Source organism: Microcaecilia unicolor, chromosome 2 (genome assembly GCF_901765095.1).
Source record: "Microcaecilia unicolor chromosome 2, aMicUni1.1, whole genome shotgun sequence".
In the NCBI taxonomy this organism is placed as follows: domain Eukaryota; kingdom Metazoa; phylum Chordata; class Amphibia; order Gymnophiona; family Siphonopidae; genus Microcaecilia; species Microcaecilia unicolor.
In genome coordinates this window covers 178,939,095-178,962,949 of record NC_044032.1, presented here as the reverse complement: position 1 = coordinate 178,962,949, position 23,855 = coordinate 178,939,095, and the positions used below count along the sequence as shown (strand labels likewise).

Genomic DNA, 23,855 nt, shown 5'->3' with positions numbered 1-23,855 from the left:
GAGATAACGTGCTTATTGAACAAGGCAGTCTTTTCTGGTGTCCTCAGTTTGAATATTTTACACTTAGCAAGGAAGGAATGAGAAAACTGCTTTGGATGTGTAACCCCCAAAAAAAAAAAAAACCAATAATTTCTTAAGCAGAGTGTCCCACAAGTGTCGCCAGCTGGTGTAGCTTCCTCTTTTCTTTATGCCACTTTTCAAAGGAATGAACTCAAAGTAAAACCTATGAAACCCTGTGAGCCAGCATTTCGGAGGCACTTAAGAGACTCTTGTTTAAAGCTTTTTATTGTCCTGTTTAAGTGATGTATTTTTTATATGTCTTATTTTGCTGATTTGTATTTTCGTTTATTGTATATTTTATGAATGCTTTTATTGTAATCTGCCCTGGATAGGGAAGGACCAAAAAATAATCTAATCTAAATCCAAGAGCTAGCCTCATGCCATCATTCTGCAAATAGATCAGTTACTTATTTGTACAATACTGTAGACACTGCCTATATATCATACATTTTAAAGTAAGTATTATATTCAGGGGATGGCCCAAGGCAAGATGTCACCTGAGGCAGGGCTGAAAAGCCAATCCCCATTCCCCCCCTCCCCCCCCCCCCCCCCCCCCCCGGGGCCAAGTTCTGGATATCTCCCCTTTCCTTCCTCCACCCTGTTGCCAGATTTTACCTTCTTTTTACGTTTTTTTAAAAGACGACAACGGCAGCAATTTCTATATGTTGCCCAGCCGCTGGTACCGGCCTCTTCTCTACTGCGGCCACCTCTGAGGAAACAGGAAGTTACATCAGACAGACGGCTGCAAAAAAGGAAAGGTTGGGGCCGGTAGCAGGGCAGCGTAGGGAATCACTACCGCTTTTTAAAAAAATGTAAAAGAAGGTAAAAATCAAAGAAACGGGGTGGAGGAAGGAAGTGGAAGATGCCTCTCCTGAAAAGAGTGGCCTAATGGGTCGAGCCCGCCCGGATTATATTTTAGTTTACACCATCTTCCCTTAACATGAAGGTTTAACTATCTCAATATATACAAAATATTAAAATAATCTGATTATGATAACAATAACTTAAAGTAATAAAATAATCTGAACAAGATAGGACAAACCTAAAATCAGGTTTCGGGTTTCCTCTATTTGATATAACGCTAAGGAGAATATCATCATAGCTGTGTACAATATAAACAACAACAAAAGAGTCTCATATCAGAAAAAAAACTACAATACAATAATAATAGACCAGTAGTAGGGGGAAAAAAAAAAAAAAAAAAAAAGAGGACAAAAAACAGTCAATACAATCAAAAGTAAGCAAGTAACGCTGCCTCCACAGCTGAATTAAAAAAGGCGAGAAAACAAAATTATCTGGATCCTAAAAAAAAATCATATATTTGCTGAATAAGGAAAGTTTTGAGAGCCTTCTTAACTCCATATGAACGTAGTTTACGCAGGTTAAGCAGAAGTGCATTCTAGAGTAAAGGTCCAGCAACTGAAAACATTGTGGAGGAGTGGCCTAGTGGTTAGGGTGGTGGACTTTGGTCCTGGTGAACTGAGGAACTGAGTTCGATTCCCACTTCAGGCACAGGCAGCTCCTTGTGACCCTGGGCAAGTCACTTAACCCTCCATTGCCCCATGTGAGCCGCATTGAGCCTGCCATGAGTGGGGAAAGCGCGGTGTTCCAAAAGGAGGTTAAGGGACTGTCTGCAATGATGGCACCACTAAAAGAGGTTGGTCTACAGAAACACAGGAGAATAAGGTGACAAGTACTGAACTAGAAGGTTGACTGATTTGTAAGGATTTAAGAATCAAAGTTCAGTACCTTAAATTGCACACAAGAATGTAAAGGAAGCCAATGTTCTTGGTAAAGCAGATAGATGACACGATTATATTTACGCTTACCTGCAATCATTTAAATGCAGGGTATGGGGGGGAAATGGAGATGGCTCTTCCATTCACAGTGACAAGAGCCTACAGACTTCAGACAAATAGAAGAACTGGGCAGAGATCTGATCAAAGATACATACTAAAAAGGACAGAAAAGGAAAAGTGATGTCACTGGCAGAGTTTAATCTATTGGGTGTGGATTTGTCTTCGTCATCTACAAAACTGAGAAGTACAGAGATTATGGATACTTTAAGGGAGCATTATTCATACAAATTGTATTGGCTCTTATAAGGAACGGTCAACACTAGATCTACTACTTACAAAATGAATCAAGTGTATCTAATGGCTGAGTGTATTGTCCATCTGGCCAGCAGCATTCAACACGTTACAGTTTGATATAAAAGCTAAAGTGGAGTCCACACACTCCAAGCTCAAAGTCCTAGATATCAAACACGACTGACTTTAATAAAAGGAATTCCCTTATAGAAGGAATGCAAAATGGCTAAGATTAAAAGAGCTATAAAAATGGCAACAGACCTTTATGTAAGGAAAGTATATTAAAACAAGAGAAAAAGGAAAAAAATTCTTCTCCAAGGAAAGCAGCTAAAAAATTAAAGGCAAAGAGACAGCATCCACAAATACAAAACCAAAAGAAAAGGAACACAGAAACGAACACCAAATAAAGCTTAAAAAGGCAAAGAAATCAGTGCGGCAAAAGTAGAGGCAGAAGAAACAGTGGTTAAGCATGTAACACGTGGACACAAGATTCTTTCATATGTTAGGAGAGGAGGAAGGCTAGAAGTGAATTGTAAGACTGAAAAGTGCTGAGGAACAAGGTGTGGACTATGGAGTGTGATGATGAAAAAGCACAGATGTAAAACAAATATTTTTTGTGTGCACAGAAAAATTCCTGGAGAAAGACCACAGATAACTACTGATAAAAGAATATATGTGACCAACCTCTGGGAAAAGGTGGCTAAAGTCACCAGAAACAAAACATAAGGTTTTAATGATTCTGTAAGAGCAAACAATTTGTAATACTACAGTACAAACCCCCATCCTTTATGTGAAAGAATAAAAAAAGTTGCAGAAGTTCAAACATGCAACCTTTGCAGACTGTTTATGGACCCGGGAAATGAAAAATTGGCCATTTGGATCCACTACTTTAGGCACCTTTTTCCAGAGATGGTCACTGATAAGTAGACACCACACTTTCAGTAGAAGAAAGTGTTTAAGAACAATCCACTACACAGACAGTGGAACAACCCACATGGCCAGATGAGATACAAACCACGGACTCTAAAGGAGAAGGAGTCTTAAGGTAGTGTTTCTCATGCTAATCTCAAAACATACCTCTGGACAGGCTGGTTTTCAGTATAACCACAATGAGTTTGACCGAGATGGATTTGCATGTAATGAAGGCAATGCATGCAAATCTTACCTTGCGCACATTCATTCTGGTTATCCTGAAAACAGTGGTGGCCCTACCATCAGGCCAACTGAGGCAGGGGCCTCAGGCGGCACTCTTCATGGAGTAGCATCCCCCCCACCAGCCACGGTCTGGCATCTTCCCCCCCACCCCCTTCCTCAACTCTCTTCCATGAATCTACCTTCTTTTATTGTTTTCCAAAAGGCGGTGGCAGAAGCAGCAGCAATTCCCATAGGTTGCCCTGTTGCTGACACTGGCCTCTTCTCTCTACAGGAAGTTATGTCAGAGAGGCAGGCCGCAGTAGAGAGAGGAGTCCACTCAAACTAAACTGCTTTCTTCAACTGGAGAACTTGATTGTGGGCATGCACTGGATGTGGTCTACTTAGATATCAGCAAAGTCTTTGCTAGTTTTTTTTTTTTTTTTTTTTATAAAAGGCTCATAAATAATCTGAGCAGCCTGCTGCTGGGTCCCACAGTGGCAAACTGGACTGAATCTGGTTGACTGACAGATTATTTAGAAAAAAGGCAAGTGTTGGAGTGCCTCAGGAATCAATTTTGGGGCCCATTCCCTTCTCTAAGTGATATTGATGAAGGACTAGGAGAGAAGTTTGTCTTTTTTCAGAAGACACAAAGATGTAAAAAATGGACACGCCCAAGGAAGCAGACATGAGATGTGATCTACAAAAATTAGAAAAATGATCTAATGTTTACCAGTTAAGCTTTAATGTGAAGAAAGGTAAAATGATGCATTTGGAGTACAGAAGTTCAAATGGGCTGTATGTGATAGGAGGCTAGAGGCTGATATGCACTGATCAGGGGAAAGACTTTAGGATGATAGCGACTGGAGGATTTCAAGGTTAGAAAACAATGTGGCAAAGTAGAGGCTAATGACAGTAACATTACTGGGTGGCAGAAAGAGGTGCATAACAAGCAGAAAGGAAATTATAATGCCTTAGGTCATTGGTGAGGCCTCACGGAGTACTGTATTTGGAACTGTACCTCATTTACTACAAAGAAAATGGAAGCAGTCCAACGGAAAACAACCAACATGGCATGGTGTCTGTACCAAAAGACAAATGAAAAAGACTTAATGTTACAAAAGGAATCATTTTCAAAGGAGAAGCTATAGAACTAAAGGACATGGAATGAAGCCAAAAGGATTTAATCCTTGTCTTACTTTTAAGTTTATATTGTTAAAGAAGCATCAGCCAATATGTTTTTATGGCAAGGGAGGTAGAGACATAAACAGTGAAGGAATTCAAAGACACATGGGATAAAACTCAAAAGATCCCTAAATAGCAAGAGAACAGAACCTAAGGGTAGAGCATTTCTGGTCAATCAAAAGTTAAATGATTTTTGCACCTCATAAAAAGCATGAAGGAGGAGCAGAAGTTCCAACTATAAACAAATGAATGAGGAGAAACATGCATTGGACTGTTACATCCCTAAACAAAGGCATGGCATGGGGAGGGGAGGGGAGGGGAGAGGGCAGTTATCTCTATGTACTAAATCTTGTGAACAGAATATGCAGAACTATGTTCAAGCTATGCCCCACTATGGAAGAGAATGTTAAGCATGTTAAAGATGTTTCTGATGAAATTGTTAAAATATGGTAGTTTGTGATACTGATGGAGTGGCCATTACAACCCTGACCACCTTACTGGGAAGTCTGGATGGACCATGCTGGTCTTGATCAGCCATTGTTTACTACATATAAATACATCAACTAAAGCATGTATTTTGCATTATCTGAAGCTATAAAAATGTCCATTGATTCCATAGCTTTGGATCAATGTAACAAAAAGGGGAAAAGAGACTGAACAGAATGAGATGATATACAGCTTTGTGGATTCCCACAGGCAAGCTAACAGTGTACAGCTCCCAGTCTATGCAACCCCCCCCCCCCCCCCCCCGCCCCCCCAAAAAAAAAAAAAAAAAAAACACAGCTCTTGGGAGTGCTCGATCCAAGACCAGTGGAAAAGATGGTGCATAGATCCATTCCCACCCTTGCAGGCAGCCACAACTGGGTGTGTCCATTTGAGAATAAGACATTTGTACATAGGCTTGAAACAGTTTTGTTTCAGTATCACAGTCCACAGTATAACAGGGCACTGCTGCCCCTTGTATTCCTGCTGACCAGGATAGTGCTCTATCCTGCCCTGCATCCAGGTCCTGCAAAAAGCAAGGAGTCCTTGGTAATTAGATACATAGGGAAGAGAATGTCTCAGGTCTGCTTTCCAAAAGAAATCAGAAGGGGAAGGGTGGGATGAGAGGTCTGTGCTTACCTGCAGAATATAGCAACAGTGGAGTACATCTGGCTCAAGGCTTTCTAGGTGCAGCTGGGTGATGGAGATCACCATACAAACAATTTTACCTCATAAAAGTGCAACCTCCACAATACGTCTACACCTGAGCCCCATAATCAAATCACGTCATCTATATTGCTAGCTATTTCCTGTAGACTTTTCAGGTGTGTGTCATAATAGAAAAAAAGCCGCCCATCTGCAAGACATCTAGCTATCCCCAACCCTAAACGTTCCCAGAAGCCTACTTATACATTCACAATATCACATTCAGATCAACACAACTGCTAGAAATATTGAAATAACAAAAAACCTCAATAGGGAGAGTGATACTGCCCATATCAAAATTTCAAAAATCAGAAAAAGGGGGGAGGGGAAAAGTCTCAACTAGTGCGGCAACTGAGAAGTTAATTGACATTCAAATATGTTTGCACGCACAACAAGTCATCATAGACAGAAAAACCCCCACTGAAAAAAAAAACTTTTTGAAAATTTTACTCTGCTTGATACAAATAACCTGTAATTGTCCTTTCAAATTGCATATAATCACTTGTGAGTTTAAGGTTAATGAATCAACAATCCGATCCATCCAGCAAAAGAGTTAGAGATTGTGGTCTGTTCGTGAAGAAGAACCAGAAAATTCCAAAACACCACCTGTGGTTCGTGATGAGTCAATGGAAAAGATGGAAAAGCAGTTAAATTTGTGGATAATACAAATGGTAGATGAAAAAAAAAAAAAGCACTGCGGCCAGCATTGCTGTGAGGATGAAAACTAAACAGATTTATAAACAAGTCACCCAGGGTCAGGAAAACGTGAAACCCTTTTCTGCTAGTTCTGGCTGGTTTGTGCTTTTTAAAAGGTGATATACACTTAAAAATGTAAGCCTTTATGGCGAGGCAGGTCCAGCTGACAATGAAGCTGCAGAAGAATATAAAACATATCTGTTAAGTGTGATAGAAGAAAAGTGTTATGTGCCAAGGATGGTTTTTAAAGTTGATGAGACTGACTTAGGCTGGCAAACAGACATATATAACAAAAATGGCAGCCAAAGCTCCTAGTTTTAAGATATTTAAAGATCACACCACCCCGTTATTGTGCACCAATGCCAAGGGTGATTTCAAATGCAATCCTCTTATGCTGTACAGAGCCCCAAATCCTCGTGCTCTCTTAAAGGAAAGAACCTGAAGTGCATGCTAGTCCATTAGAGATGGAACCGCAAAGCTTGGATGACGTCTGAATTATTCTGGGATTGGTTCAACAACTGTTTCATTCCAGAAGTTAAACAGTATCTCCACCGTAAGAATCTAGCCTTTAAGGTACTGCTGATTTTGAATAATGCACTATTACTAGAAAATGCACACCCCAACAATGAGGATCTGTTCATTACCCTGAACACAATGTTCATCATCCAGCTCTTCAATCAGGGAATAATAAAGGCTTTCAAGTGCCTGTGAAGCTCTAGATGCCAACGAAGAAACCACCATGCTGGACTACTAGACAGTAACCATACACAATGTCACCAACTACGTTGGGATAGCCTTGGATGGCGTCAGGCAGGTTACTATAAACAATTGTTGGAAAAAAACCTTGCCTGGACTGCATAACAAACATTGAGGAATTTGAAAGTATAGAACACATGAGTAGAGTAGAGCAATTTTACCTCAGTGTTTTGTATTGTTTGAAGACACTTAATAGCAGATACATTGCACAATGTGATACCAGCCAGCGAGCCTTCTCAGGAGTAGCCTCCACGCGCTGGAATTTACTCCCGGGGGGGGGGGGGGGGGGGGGGGGGGAAGGGCTACATCTAACTCAAGACTACCTCTACTTCAGGAAGATGAAAGCCTGGATTTTCTCCCAAGTCTTTAATACATAGGGTGACTGATTATACACCACTCTACACCTGGACTAGCTTGCTACACACACTGTAACTTACACCAGTTCCTTAACTATACAAAGAACTTGCCTAGAGTATAGCCACCCATCTATTTATCCCAACTGACTTTGTACCGCCCAACTTGTCCCCATTTATATATCTGCACTTGGGCACTCAGCTACATGGTGTTGTATAAAAGCATTAGCATCAAATCTATTTGAATGTTCTAAGGGGTATTTATTAGATGCATCATTAATATTATGCCAACACTGTATTATATCTTTGTTATTTGAATTTCAGTGCTGTTATTTTTTTATACAGTTTCATGATAGTCCTATTGGGTTTTAATTTGTAGCTCTCAAATTAACCTCTTTTATTGTATTAATGTTTATATTTGGCCATTTTTATTATTGTTATGCTGTTAACAAAATTGTAAGTTTTATGTTAAACTGTATCTGATGTACAATGTGGTGGTGAATCAATCCCAATAAATAAAGATAAAGAAAATTGAGAGCATTATAGAGAGAATTACAGTAACTGAATTTAGATAGAACAGTTGCATTAAGTAGGGTATGTAAATCCTTGGGTGTCCAGGAAAGACAGCACGTAGATGTAGTAATGCTAGAAAACATGCCCAAAGAACTGATAGTATTTCAGCTTCAAAGTGTATGTGGAAATCTATGATACATCCCAATACTGATCTGATCCTAGCCAATGTAGAATTGTAAAATATTTGATTTTGCTGGGAAGCTGGACTGCTGCTTCCCTCAATCAATAGACTTCAGTAGATCATGTTTTCTTCCTGTCTTATCTTTCTTATTTCATTATTTTCATCCTACCTCCCCCTCCATTTGTAATGGCCTATTCGTTTCAATACCTCCACATTCTATTGTGCCTCATAGCCTGAATTCTGTCAGCTTGCCACAGAGCCCTCCTGGAGCAAGTCAGAGGTGCCTCTGTCACTCCTTCCCACCACGGTGACCAGCACATCTTTCTTCCCCCCTCCCCCCCGCATCAATCAGTGTTTCTCCTTAACGATACCACCTGACGCTGCCCCTGATGCAACGGCTAACATCATAGCTGCAAGCAGGGCCAGTGAGGAGCCTTGAGCATCTATCTGCACATGCTCAAGGCCTGTCTGATCCCACTAGGAACCAACAGGCCTTGAGCATGCACAAACACTCAAGGCCCTGCATCGGCACAGCTTGCAGTTATGGTACTTCGGTGTCAGCAGTAGCATCAGAGGCAGCATGCAGGCAATATTGGTAAGAAGAAACGCCGGTCACTGTAGGGAGGAGGGGAAAGAGAAAGTCATGTCGATCACTGTGGGGAAAAGGAGGAAGAGCAGAAATATGTGTTCTCAACTATGAGCAGAGATCCCAATTTTTGGGCTTTTCTAGGCCCAAAAATCTCTACTTATAGTCAAGTATAAACGGTATATGCCAATTTTCTGCCTAAGTGGTGTTTTCTAAATACAGGCATATCTTACACATAGTGTGTATTTGCAAGAGTGGGCCCACACAGGGGCAATGTTCACACTTTTCTATAAGTTACATGCGTAACCTCTAGAATTTAGGCACAAATATTTGCACCAGCTCTACGGCAGGTGTAAGGAGTAGCACGTAAGTATTACATGCGTATATACCCAGTTAAGTTAGTAGGGTGCCTACTTTCCTTTATAGAATAAGCTCCTACTGTTATACAATTGCCCTGTAATGTATTACTTTAGCAACATATGTAAAATTGTCATGCCAATAAATTTATTTAACCTGAATCTATTTCTCTCTCCCATACCCAGCAGTCACATTGTCTTTCCCTTCCCAGTTCCAAGCAGTCAAATGTTTTTGCTCCTTTGTCATTAGGATCCTGTTCTAGGCTCTTCCTCTCCCCTCAGTTTCTTTTTCCCTTCTTCTTTGCACCTACTTACCCTTGATAAGACACCAAGGCCCAGATGCATCAACCATACGTTAAAAAATCAAAAACGTAAAAGTCCTTACCAAAGTTGAAAGAACGAAGAATGCACTAAAAACAGAAGTCCCACATGTTCGGTTCGGTATTTGTAAGTCGAATGCATTACAGAAGTGTAATCCCCGTCGTTAACCTGCCCGTAAAGCATGCACAGAGCAGCCAAGCGTAATGCTGGCTGCTCTGCGCATGCCACAAACGTCAAAACCCCCCAAAAAAAAAAAACACGTTGAAAATAAAAGGGGCAAAGGCGCTCGTCAGGAGCGTCCTGTATGGACACCCTTGCCCCCCCCCCCCCCCCCCACCCCGAGGTCGTCGCTGCTCCCTGCTTCTGCATGTATTATATAACAAATAAAAACAAAAAACCAAAGTTTAGCAGCCCCGGTCCCCCTCCCTTCCTCTCTCTGTTTTTCTCCTTCTAACACAGCTCCGCCTCCCTCCGCCCCGTGCCCCGCCCCCTGAGCTCGTCGCTGCCGCTCCCCCCCCCTCTACCGGACCCCCCCCCCCCCCGCCGCTTTACTGGCCCGCGCAGCGCCTCTCACCTCTGTGTGAAGGTGCTGCACGGGCAAGAACAGCTGATCAGCGATCAGTGCTGCCTTCTCCGATGTCCCTCTGTTCTTCCTGGGCCCGCCCTCCTCTGACGTGGGTAACTTACGTCAGAGGAGGGCGGGCCCAGGAAGAACAGAGGGACGTCGGAGAAGGCAGCACTGATCTTGCTCGTGCAGCGCGAGCCGGTAAAGCGGGGGGGGGGGGAGTCCGGTACAGGGGGGGAGCGGCAGCGACAAGCTCAGGGGGGCAGGGCACAGGGGCGGAAAATGGCCGGAGGCGGAGCTGTGGGTGAAGGAGAAAAACAGAGAGAGGAAGGGAGGGGGACCGGGGCTGCTAAACTTTGGTTTTTTGTTTTTGTTTTTTATTTAATACATGCAGAAGCGGGGAGCAGCGGCAACCTGGGGGGGGGGGGGGACGGGGGCAAGGCCATCCATACAGGACGCTCCTGACGAGCGCCCTTGCCCCCTCCCAGTCCTTTTTTATTTTGTTTTCGTTTCGTTTGTATTGTATGCAGAGGGAAGCGGGGAGCCACATGTTTGTGTTTATTTTGTTTTTCAACATGCCAGCTTGGAATTTTAAGGTGCGGGGGAAGCAGGGAGATGACAGCTCAGGCCTTTACGACTGCTCTGACCATACGTTTAATATGTCGTGGTAAATGATTCGGTGTAATCGTCGGTATTGTTAGTGCATCCCGAATCGCCCACATTACAATGGTAGTTACTCTTTTGTATTCCGTTTTCGTTAGCTGCTTGCTTCGTCGGAAAAAGGCCTTTAATGCATGCAACGGTTAGGAATTTCTTTCGTTAAAGGGTTGTTAGAGGGTCGTTAAGGTTTAGTGCATCTGGCCCCAAGTATTGAAGCTCTGGCTGCTATTGTTCCAACCCTCCCCCATTCCCTACTTCAGGCAATTCAAGATGGTACTGATGTAAGCAAAAACACAGGTCAGCAGTTGGCCCTCTTAAAGGCACAGGGGCAGCAGTGCTTTGAAATGTTGCTTCTGCTGAGACCAGTGAGGCAGCACTGAAGATACTTGCACTTTCAGTTGAGACTGATTCTCTAAAGAAGTAGGGCATTTCCTTCCTTCATTATTATCAGAATGCACTGCATGACAGAATGGAGGCAACATCTACGGAAGAAAGACCCAGACATCTGCTGTACAGAGGACATTTTCTTAATCAGGAGTTGCTTTTCCTCTTTGTAGTGTACCCGGGGCCTTAAAGTCCGTTTCCTAGGCCTTGAGAACACCTGCCACGCACAACAGTCTTCCAGAATTTTGTGAGCATCATTTTTCTTGCATGGGTAGAAGATGGTCTTAAGACTGGTTTGGCCTGCATAATGGGTCCACATTGCCAACACACTGCCATAAGGAGCGAATAACAAAATTCTGAGAAAATGACACATATAGTTTTGGTAGAACAAAAGACTCTTCAAAAACTTCTAGGAGAGCTGTGTTTTTACATCTGCTCAGCAGAGCAGAAAACAAAAGTGAGTAGACTGGTACATGGGGGAAAGGGTCACACATACTCAGAACTTTACACTAGCTCTGAGCAACAGGAGAACAGTTCTGTCTTGGCACTATCGTATGACATCATTCATCTGTGTGCCCGATTCAATTCTGCTTGTCGACAGAGAGAGTGATTTTCTTGCAATGAACAAATGCTGTTCTACTGCATATGGCAAACTAGGTACAAACAACTGGAGAAGGAAGAAAAACCAAGCAACCAATCAAGCCATAAGATTTGGGATGTTCCCCTGCTGTGTTATATTAACTATAAAAACAAGTAGTGGGAGGCACTAACCTGTTGTCGGCAGTGGTTTATACAGCTCCAGATATTGCTCACCATGCAGCATCTGTACAAAACAGCATTAAAAGATCATTTTACAGACATGGCAAATTACATCTTCCACAGCTATTCTTTAAAATGTCAAAAGAACATTTCTGAATGAATTAGATGAAAACCACAAATAAACTCTTGCAAATACGATTCTTCTGATTTCAAATAGCTGCAAACATGAAAGGAGTGAGATGTCATTAGTTGCTGCTAAAGACCCATTCAAACCAAACTACCTGAATATTACCAAAGTGACCAGTGTGAGGGTAATGTCATTGGTTTATATTCCTGGTATCACAGCTCATTTCACCATATATTGCTGGATTTCAAGTTTCTTGCAGTGGCATCATCCCTGTAAACTTGAGCTCAAGTCTATTTCATTCACAAGTAAAAGCAGGAATTTGGAGACATTCCAGACCCTCGACTAACAGCAAATGCAGATTTATACCATTCAGATCCATTAGGGAAGGGAAAGGAAACTGGGACTGTGTTTTGTTTTGTTTTTTGCAACTACATTCAAAGTGGTTTACATAGTATATACAGGTACCTGGGGCAATGGAGGATTAAGTGACTTGCCCAAAGTCACAAGGAGCTGCAGTGGGAATCAAACCCAGTTCAGCAGGATCAAAGTCCACTGCACTAACCACCAGGCTACTCCTCCGCTCCATTAAAACAGGGCCTGCCAGACTTCGGGGTATGGCCCACCTGGAATTTTTAGCAAAACATTTTTCACTAATAAGCAAGCCACATGATTTTGAAGCCTTGCAGAGCTCTTTAATGGATATGAGGTGATGATTTCTAAAGAGATTCACAGATTTCAATGGGTATAAACCAGTGGTTTTCAACCCAGTTCTCAGGACACACCTAACCAAGTCAGGTTTTCAGGATACCCACAATGAATATGTATGAGATAAATGTGCATGTACTACCTCCATTGTATGCGAATTTATCTTATGCATATTCATTCTGGATATCCTGAGAACCTGACTGCCTAAGTGTGTCCCAAGGATAGGGTTGAGAAATCCTTCTGTAAACCATGTTATAACAAGCTAAAATATTCATTTTTGCCCATATATATTGATTTCAGATTAGAAAGCGACCAAAATTTGCTATTCAGTTTCAGCCAGAACCGAATCCAAAACCATTGCAACATCCCTCCCCTCCCAAACAGAACACAGGTCTCCCCGGGCCGCCCCCTATGCGACCACTCGTAGGACCTCTCTGGGCCTACCTTAGGATGCCCTGGTGGTCAAGTGGCCTTTTTGTGGCAACAGCGACCCAAACTCGCTCCTTCCCATGCCAGTTGTACAGTTGAAATGGCTGACAAGGTTGGAGCCAACATAGCTATGGGTATGAAATCATGTGTGCAAAACACATACAGTGTATCAAAGAAATGTAAGGCCTGGCTCCCCAAATCAAACTGCATCATGACAATTACTCCTGGCTTGAAGATAGTGAAGGAAGCATGTCTGAAAAAGCAGGATCTTCACATCAGTAAATATTCTTGCACCATAGTAGTTTTATTCTCAATGATCATGCCATAGCTTTCAGCTGGACTTCTGAAGTTACTACCACTACTGCTTCTTAGTGTGTGCTCGTCACTCAACTAAGCCAGTTAGCAGAGTCAGATGAGGTGTGCAGGTGGTAGTCATGTGAGTGGACATGTGTTGATAATGTGATTTACTGACTGATAGATCCCACCAGTCAATGCACACTGGCCACAGCCAGACCAAAATCAGATTAGCCATGTCCAGAATCCACATTTATTTATGACATTTGTATCCCTCTCCTGCACCACAACTTGTCTACAGTCAGGTCTGGGTATGGAAGATGAGACCACAGCAGGCATCCTATGATGGGGGAGGGTGGTGGTGGTTGAGGGGAGGGTCACAGTGAAGTGGAAGTTTTGGGTAAAACTGGACTTCAAAGTGAGTGGAGCAGTGGCCTAGTGGTTAGGGTGATGGACTTTGGTCCTGGGGAACTGAGTTCAATTCCCACTTCAGGCACAGGCAGCTCCTTGTGACTCTGGGCAAGTCACTTAACCCTCCATTGCCCCATGTAAGCCGCATTGAGCCTGCCATGAGTGGGAAAGTGCGGGGTACAAATGTAACATGCCATTAATAAGAGAAGGATTATATACCAAAAGGCAAAATAAGATGGCATATCTCATTCACTGGAAACTTTAAAAGCACTAGAAACATGACTAAGAGAATTATGGGAAATCAAGAGACCTGTGATATTCCACTTCCAAGTGATCAAAAGCTCAATGCAAGAAAATTGGACATCATGGTAGAGGAGAAAGACAAGAGAACAGCACTGATAACAGAGGTGCCTGTGCCAAGTGATTATTTTATGCATTGAGTGAAGACAGAAGATCTTCAAATACCACCCAGTGCAGTCAGATAGAGATGAGGAAGCCACTGCTTACCCTGGGATTGGTAATATGAAATGTTGCTACTATTTGGATTTCTGCCTGGTACTTGTACCTGGATTGGCCACTGTTGGAAACAGGACACTGGGCTAGATTGACCATTGGTCTGACCCAGTATGGTTATTTTTATGCTCTTATGTTAAGGTGGCAGAGAGAATCAGAAATACTCCCCTTCATATTGGGTTCTACTGGATTGTTTTAAAAGGAATTTTCAAGTACACCTGAATAAGTTGCCTATACATGTTACATCTTATAAACTCCAGAAGGAAGTTTCTTTGGTATGATGCAAGTACTATGGCAAGCATGCACAGTAAATTTGAAAGACAGATCATACTCCACATACTCTGGATTAGGAATGAGTTCATTATTGTCAAGGTATGCTGAAAAACTAACCAAGGAAAAAATATTGTTGCAAAAATACTCTAGTCACAATGTCTTTAAAGGTAGCACTGCAGGCAAAAAAACAAGCCAGAGACAATACCCCCCCCCCCCCCCCCTACTCAAACTGAATGAAATAAAGAAAGAAAAGTGTTGAGGGGTGGGTAGGTTAGATAGAGGGAGGGAGGGAGGGAGAGAGCACAAGAGAACGTAAAGTGGAGAAGAGCGAGAATATAAAGGGGGGGAGCAGTTGCTGAACTAGATCTCTACACTGATGCAGGAAGGAAAAACTGCAGATCTGCACAAAAGGAAAGAAGGAAAAGGAGCAAGCACATCAGCTAAGAGAAGCTTGAGAAGAAACAAATCTAGACAAGAAAACGAACTGCTTTACTTAGTATTTCCTAGTACATAAGAGTGTCAGAAATCACCATGTTTACTCAAATGTGCCTATAAGCTGGTAACTGCAAGGTGAATTTCTTCCTGTTCCTTACTTTATTGCTGGCATAGTCCTGCTCAAGGAACACATTAGTACATACATGGCAATTTGTGGCACTGTCATATCTTCAGAAAATGCTAAGTCTCTCCCTTCTTTCCCCCTATGATTTATCTATCTCAGCTGTAGCAAGTCTAGCAAGCACAGATTCAACTGTAATAACTGTAAAAAATAACTAAAAAACCCTAATATTTCACTGCCTTCTATAACCTTACTATATATTTAAATGGGGCATTATGATATCCTTATCCTCCACTGCGCCCCCCCCAATGCAGTGCAGACCACCCTCCCCCGGCGAAAGGACACCCCCACGAAGGAACCCCCCCCCCCCCCCCCGCAGGGTGCACGCCACTGGGGGGGGGGGGGGGGGGGCCACGCGCGCCTGTCCTCCGTTATTCCATGCTTCTTCTCTGCCCCGGAACAGGAAGTAACCTGTTCCGGGGCAGAGAAGAAGCATGGAACAACGGAGGACAGGCGCGCACGGCACCCCCCCCCCCCCAGCGGCATGCACCCGGGGCGGACCGCACCCACCGCCCCCCCCCCTAGGAACGCCACTGTCCTCCACCTCCGACTTTTACCAACGTTTAAAGTGCTAGTAGCTCATTTAAACATATCCATAAAGATATCAAGCATGTACAGTAGTATGTACCTTTGTGAGATCATAAGACAGTCCAGGAGTAGAGCCAAGTGTTTCGCCCATCAAGACAGCCATGCTAGGGATGACTCCAAAGGTAGGAAAACAGCAGAAGTCCTCATGTCCTTCATAAAGGAATTTGAGATTGTCTGGATTCTTTGTTGACATGCCCACTCCAAGCGCATACAAAATTGTCTGTAAGTGATTATAGCTGAAAACTACTGCAGGAAGCTTCTGGCCAATAGCTTTAGTCTAAAATTTGTATAAAGAAACAATTTTAGTATAAGGCTCATCAGCTGCTGTTCTCTACACAAACATAATTCATTCAGTGTATTTTGCAGATTTTCATGTAAAGTGAGAAACGGCTATTTCTTCTGATTTTCAAAATGGCATTTTTCTGCTTTGTTTGTACTATTTGGTTTTCTTCTTTTGATTCTCTCTCTTTGGTCAACTGCACAGCTTTAGACTAAATTGTAACCAGAGAAACAACAGTTTTAGGGTTTTTGTTTAAAAAGCTAAACATGGTAAGTGTCTCCTTACATTAAGCCACATTTAAAATGATCTACAAATGAAGTACGAAAATACTAACTAATGTTTGTCAAAAGAACATCCAGTCTGCACTATTAATTAATGGTGAGCATACAGCAGATAAAATTAACACAATAATGAAAATTCTTTACTAAGCATATTCAGTGGACAGATCAATACCTTAAAAAATGTGTTTGTTATAATCCCAAATTATTGCCAGAGTGTAGGGAAGGTATTACCAAATGTTTCCCTATGCAAGGAGAAATTAAGCCTTGCCTGATAATTTTCTTTCCTTTAGTCCCTGTAGACTAGTCCAGAACTTGTGGGCGTTATCTCCAGTAGGTGCTGTACTCTATTAGCTCTGGATGTAGTACCTACAATTCAGTGCTTGTAACAAAGTAATGGAAGAGCCCCAAGGAAACACAATGTCATCACTGTTCTGTCAAACTAGAAACTGAAGTGAATAAAATCTATGAACAACTTGAAAAAGAAACTCTAGAGCTTTGAACTAGAAACAACATTAAAGTACAAAACAGAACCAAATGATAATGGGCGGGCTTCTGGACTAGTGTGCAGAGACTAATGATAAGAAAATCATCAAGTAAGCCTTAATTTCCCCTTCCTTATCATCCCGTAGACTAGTCCAGAACTTGAAGGATGCAAAAAAGCAATTCTCAAGTAGGGTGGGACCACCACTGCTTCAATAACAAACTCCAAACTGTAAGCACCAGATGGAACCAGGCAGGTCAGCTGAATAGTCTTACACTCTCATCTATCAGGGATCACTTACACAATGACTGGTCAGGACACAAGTAGATTCTGCAGCAGTTATTTATTACTCTCTCACAGATTACATCTAGCAGCAAGCAACTATAACAGACACAAAGTACAAGTTAGCAATGGGGGTGTTCTGCACCAGCCAACTCCTCAGCAAGTGATGACACAGTCCCGTCCCGTCCCGTCCCCCCCCCCAATGTGGTTGCAATTGTTTTGTTCTCAGCATATTTGTTGTGCAGGAAAGTCACAAGCACAAACTCACGAAGTTCATTTATATCATCTACATGTTACTCCTGCCCATGCCCCCTTGACCTCTGCCGTCCGCCCACACACACTCACACTATTGTTCCATGTTCCAAAGGTCATAAGAGAAAAACAAGCTTGTAAAGCAGCAGCTAGCAACCCATCAAAGAACTCACTGTCAAAAACAAATGACCAGCTCCCCAACCTACACATAGTAACATAGTAGATGACGGCAGAAAAAGACCTGCACGGTCCATCCAGTCTGCCCAACAAGATAACTCATATGTGCTACTTTTTGTGTATACCCTACTTTGATTTGTACCTGTCCTTTTCAGGGCACAGACCGTACAAGTCTGCCCAGCACTATCCCCACCTCCCAACCACCAGCCCCGTCTCCCAACCACTGGCTCTGGCACAGACCGTATAAGTCTGCCCAGCTCTATCCTCGCCTCCCAACCACCAGCCCCGCCTCCCAACCACCGGCTCTGGCACAGACAGTACAAGTCTGCCCAGCACTATCCCCACCTCCCAACCACCAGTCCCGCTTCCCACCACCGGCTCTGGCACCTAGTGCATACATGAAAAGGCAATGTGTCACTTGGAACTTCTGTGGTGTTTCGTTTCCTATGCCCATTGCCAGCCATGGGTACTCAGTAGTCCCATTCCACCAATGCCTCTGTGACATTCTGCACATACAGAGTTAGCCTGACTTTACAGCCCCTTGGTCTTATCGGTCATGTGTGGGCTGACCAGGCCTTAGACCTATCACAAGGGGCTCAGTCACGAGACTCCAGCAAAACTTAGTATCCCCACTCAATACCGCATTCAGAAGCGTTTGCAGAAATTTTTGGCCCTTTTTACTAAGCCATGTAGGCGCCTACGCGTGCCAAGCGCGTGCCAAATTGGAGTTACCGCCCAGTTACAAAAGTGGCCCTTGCAGTCATTTCAATTTTGGCGCGCGCGTCTGAAAAATACTTTTTCTTTTTAGACGCGCACCAAGTGGCATCTGACGCCCTTAGGTCATTACTGCTCAGATTCTTTACCACTAGGTCTATGGCTGGCAGTAAGGTGTCAGACCGAAAATGAAGTGGCAGATAGAGCTGAGCTGTGATAAACAAGTTGCTGGGAAAATGAAAGTAACAGTCCATCAGTAAAGCAGTGAGGGTAACACAGAAGCCGCTGACAGGACAAAAAAAATTAATAGCAGGCAAAGAGAGACTTCTCATTTTCTCACTGTCTTCTCATTGAAACCTCCATCCCCATACCTTCAGCCAAACTGCCGGGAAAAAAAAATCCTCTTTTTTTGTTGTTGTTGTTTAGCAAGCAGGAGGATGAGAGTTGAGGAGACAGTAGCGGTTGGGGATGAGGGGGGCATAGAGACTCAGACCTCATGGTTTGCCTCTTATAGCCAGCAGTGTCACCCCTGCACTCAAGTCTGAGCCAGCTAACCAGCAGGACCAGGAACTAGACTGCTGGATTAGACCAGGAGCTGCAAAGCCAACATCTTCTAGTTACTAGAGATAGAAAAACATAAAATTCTAGGAGCAGCACACAGAACTAATAAAGTGGAGTGTAATTCTGTATTCTCAATCGCCACCTGATGGACAATATCTATACAACACCTGCAAGTTCTGGACTAGTCTGTGGGACAATAAGGAAACAGCACTCATGAGTCATGTTTCTACTCTTAGCATTCCAAAAAACGTATCTTTTTTCTCTACAATCCAGTTATGGGATTTCTTCAGTTACACATCATGAAGAAATTTCTCCTACTCTGAACCACTCAGGAAGCAGTTTCCTGTAAGCATAATTACGCGAGGCTATTTTGCTCACCGGGTGAATGCCAGAGAGAGAACTCGGTAAGGCTTGGCTCACAGGATTCATGGAAATTCCTCGTTCAGAATCTATTTTAGACAATACTTCATACACGGTACTCACTGACTCTGGAAGAAAAAGAAAAAATTCAAGTTTTTTCAGAAGAGCATCTAGATTATTTATAACGTATACAGTTGATATGTATCTACAACCAGGCTAGAAAAAGCTAGTCTGACCCAATGGTACAGCTGAAGCACACCAAGTGCTTCTTTGAGGGTTCTGATATATCACAGAAATGAGGGTGTAGGTGCACCTCTGAGTTAGGGATGGGATAATAAATAATTGTTGCTGTTGCAGTGGCATAACAATTAATGATTAAGTCTCGGAAAACACTTCTTCCAGCCCTAAGCTGATTTATCTTGACAGCCATACCTGGAAAGGCACATTAAGCTAGATATTAAAAGCAAAAAAAAAAAAAAACTGAGCTCCTAAATTCAGGCTTAAATTAAGATCTTAAATGTACCTTTATTTTCAGCCAAACTTAGGGCCTGTTTACAAAGGCACGCTAGCATTTTTAGTGCACGCTAACCATGTAGACACCCATAGGACATCTACACAGTTAGCACACACTAAAACGCTAGGGCCCTTAGGAGCTTACGTTTTCAGCTGAAAATCCATCTCAATTTAGGAGCTTTAAAAAATTATACTTATAAGTTTAGGACTGCCATTTATTTGCCCAGATTTATAAGCCTAATATATGACCCTAGTGATGAAAGTCAGTGCTAAGCTTCTAAGTTATTTTCCTCACCTTCAATCCACCTCTGGAGCCACAGTTTTTATGCTCCTAAATTTAAGGAGTTCAGTGACATTTTGAATATAAATTTAGCCACTCAGCTTAGGGAAGCCAACTGGTCGGTTTTCAGCAGACCTTAACCCTTAAAACCAGCAATACAAAAGTCAGGGGGTTTTTTTGTCCCCAATGTTGTGATCCCTCTTTCTCCCCCTCCTGGGTGCAGCCCAGTGGCATAGCCAGACAGCCAATTTTGGGTGGGCCTCAGCCCAAAGTGGGTGGGCACAAAATTTTCTCTCTGCCCTGCCCCCTTCCTCCCCCTATTCTCCACCCCTCCCCCAGCACCTCCCAACTCAAAATAGAAACGGAAACACTTTAGCTCATGAGGAAAGTGACATCCGCTATGCACATTTCTCAAGCTATCATATTTCAGTTAAGATTCAAAATAAAATGCCTTTTCTACCTTTGTTGTCTGATCATTTTCTTTTTCCATCATGTTGATCCAGTTTCTCTTTTGAACTTTCCAATCTTTCTGCTATTTCTCCTTCAAGCAGCTGCTGTCCATTTGTCTTTTTCTCCTCTCTTGGTTCCATTCCCTCACTTCACTTGCCTCTGACATATTGACCTTTCCTTTTTTTTTCTTTTCTCTGTCCACCCAAATTTTATCCTAACCCCTTTTCCTTTGTTTTACTTTTCAGATACCTGTCAGATTTCCATTTCCTTTTCACACACTAGTTCTATTCCCCATCTCTCTACTTCCCCAGTCATCCATTCCCTTCCATCTTCAATCTATTCCCCATTACCATATTTCTTTCCCCTGTAATCACCATCCTCCTCGCGTTTATTTCCTTGCCACCCCCTTGGCCTCTCCCACATGGTTCCACCTTTCCCAGTGTCTCTCTCCCTCCACCCTTCTAGCCCAGCATCTGATCCCTCTCTTCTCCCCACCCTTCACCCCCTCCCAGCATCTTCCTGTCACTTCTCTCTTTCATCTTGCCCCCCTCTCCTGTGATCCAGTGTGGCCAGGATTTCCCCCACTCCCCCCCTCATGCCCAGCACACCCTCTCTGTGACCTGTCCCTCCCCATGGCAAGGATCTCTTCCATTCCTTCTCTCATACCCAGCACCCCCTCTCTGTGACCTGCCTCTCCCTGTGGCCAGAATTCTACCCCCCCCCCCCCCCACGAGCATGCCCTTTCTCTGTCCAGTCTCTCCCTGTGTGTAGATTAGAATTCTCTCTCATTCCTTTCTTCAAGTCTAACATTCCTTCTCTATAAGCTTTTTCTTCCCCCCTCCCCCCCAAATCTAGCATCTCCTCTTTATTTCTCTCCACCCTCCGATGTCTTTATTCCCCAACTCTGGTGCCCTTACAAGATCTAGCCATCCCTCTTCCCCCTCTCTCCCTTCAGCTCTCTTAATCTTATGATCTTCCTGACCTGTTCACTCACTGCAGCAGCTCCTTTCCCCTGCAACCCTGCTGGACCCGACCTTCATTGGTGCTTGCCTCCGGATCACCGAAGATTCGTGGGGAGATGTCATCCATTCCTCAGATAGCAGCGCGGGACCAGCCACATGCCTGCTAATAGCTCTGCACAGCGTTCAGACTCCGAGTCCCGCCCCTTAGGATACAAACTTCCTGTTTCTGTGTCGGAAACAGGACATTTGTGTCGTAAGGGGTGGGACTCGGAGTCGGAACGCTGCGCAGAGCTGTTAGCGGGCATGTGGCTGGTCCCGCGCTGCAGTGAGGAATGGATGACATCTCCCCAGCTGGATCTTCGGATGCTGCCGATTCATTGTCTGCTGTGCTGGCGTGACGTGTGCAGCTGGGAGCATAACATCGCTGCTGAAGCTTCAACGGTAGGAGGGACCGATAGTGGCTCGTTTTGTTTTCTACTGGGTGGGCCTGAGATGAAAATGGGTGGGCCCAGGCCCACCCGTGGCTACGCCCCTGGTACAGCCAGCATCTCTTTTTTTTTCTCCCCCTCTCTCCCTACCATTTCTCTCTCTCTCGTCCGTCTCCTTCCCCTACAATGCTAACATCTCTCTCTCACCTCTCCCCTCCCTAGGTCTTCCGAATTTACCTAGACTGCCTCTGGCCGGCATCAGGGCCTTTCCTCTGCCACATCCACGCAGAAATAGGAAATTGCATCACAGGAGACAGGAGGAGGAAGCGGCAGAGGAAAGGTCCTGATGTTGGCCAGAGGCAGTCTGCTGAATGCCGCTGCTGGCAATTGAGACAAATTTGGAAGACCCAGAGGGGTAGAAAGTAGGAGTGAAAGGGACCCCTTGTGGGGGCAGAGGAGATGGACCCCTTGTGAGGGGACAGGGAGAGAAAGATGTTGAACCTGGGGGGAAGGGAGATGCGGATGTGCTGGACCTGCCTGAAAGGGAAGGGACAAGGGGGTGGGAAGAGAGAGAGCAGATTGGGAGAGGAGAAGGAGGGCAAGAGAAGCTGGACTTGAGAAGGAAGGACAGGAAAGAGCCAGCGACCAGATCAGGAAGTTGAAACAGAGAAGAAAAAGCACTGGAACCATGGAGGGAGAGAAACTGAACTCAAGGAAGGGGGTGCAGGAAGAAAAGATGGGGAGGGACAGGGCACAGAGCAGATAAGCTAGCCACGGAGTAAGCATAAGGACACTGGACACAGGCAATGTTGGTAAAGGGGAATGATAGAGATACTAACAGGGCAGATGCTGAACATGGGGGGTGGGGAGATAGGAACAGGATGCTGGACATGACAGCATAGAAATACAGGGAGATAGATGTGGATATGGAGAGAGAGTAAATATCAAATGGGTAGGAGACCCTTAAAGACAGGAAAAACAGAGTAAAGCAGAAGAGACACTTGGATCAATTTCAATTAAATAAAAAATAAAATGCTCAGATTACAAAGGTAGAAAAAGAGTATTTTATTTTAAATTAATTGCAATGTGTCAGCTTTGCGAAATGTATATCTCTGATACCTTGCATTTCAGTTTCTGTTTCTCTAGTATTGTTGTAAATGCAAGTCTGACTTCCTGAGGCTTAGGTTTGTTTCCTTCATATCTTATTACTCATCTGTGGTCCCTTGTTTCATTTTTGCTGAGTGTCTGTTTCACACATGACCAAGCTGCAGTATTCTGCTAGTATATAGTTTCTGTGTATAGATCTGTAGCAGCCTTGTTGTTCTGTTTTCTCACTAAATGGTTTATTGGTGTTTTAGGGTCTTGTATAACATTTATAGTGCTGCCTTTCCATGGATATGGCTGTTTCATTAACACTTGTTATTAGTTGCATTGCGTAAAATGGGATTCTACAGTAAAATGGTTCACATTAGTAACACAATGTACAGCAGTAGCATGAGCGAGGGTAGACCTGGAGCCCTGATTAATCACAGTCAGGCAGCGGGTTAGAAGTAAAACAAAAGCAGTTTATTTTAATTTTTGCTTATTAATTTCATCAAAGATAACAGAAAATGCCAGTCAGATAAGCAAAAGCAGTTTGTTAATATTCAGGAGAGGGGTGACCTGCTGAAACAGCGAGGAAAAACAAAACATACAGAAAAGCCAGTCTTTGCTCTCAAGAATTCTCTCCATGGCCTGCCCCTGCAAGGCCAGGGCTTGCAACAGTATCTCAAAAAGGCCAGCACAACACAGCTGATCTCTGGCCTGGAGTCTCAGAGTTAAAGTTCTGTCCTTCAATATTCCACTCAGCTAGGCTTGGTCTAGTCCTAGGTTCCAAAGGTTAAAATGGAAGCAGGGTTCCAATATAAACTTGGTATACCTTTGTGGAGCTTCTGCTTCTTATAAGTGGTCAATATGCTTTGAGGACTGTTTTTCTCTTCCCAGGGCTTTCCTTCAGATTCTGCAACCCTGCTTGTAGCAACATTGGAGGAGTCCTTAACAGGGGCCTCCCTGACTTGACTGTGCCCTGAGCTCTTATCCTTACTGTGTCCACCC

At 43.6% G+C, this 23,855-nt stretch overlaps 1 protein-coding gene across 1 annotated transcript in view; it reads right to left on the bottom strand.

Moving 5' to 3' along the window:
- LOC115463217 (peroxisomal multifunctional enzyme type 2-like) overlaps positions 1-23,855 on the bottom strand; it is a 204,254-nt gene that overhangs the window by 70,721 nt on the left and 109,678 nt on the right. Inside the window, exons 12-14 of the mRNA XM_030193529.1 lie at positions 19,147-19,256; positions 15,781-16,017; positions 11,797-11,848 (exon numbers count right to left, since the gene is read on the bottom strand). Of these exons, the coding sequence (XP_030049389.1) occupies positions 11,797-11,848; positions 15,781-16,017; positions 19,147-19,256 (399 nt within the window). The remainder of the gene's footprint in view (positions 1-11,796; positions 11,849-15,780; positions 16,018-19,146; positions 19,257-23,855) is intronic.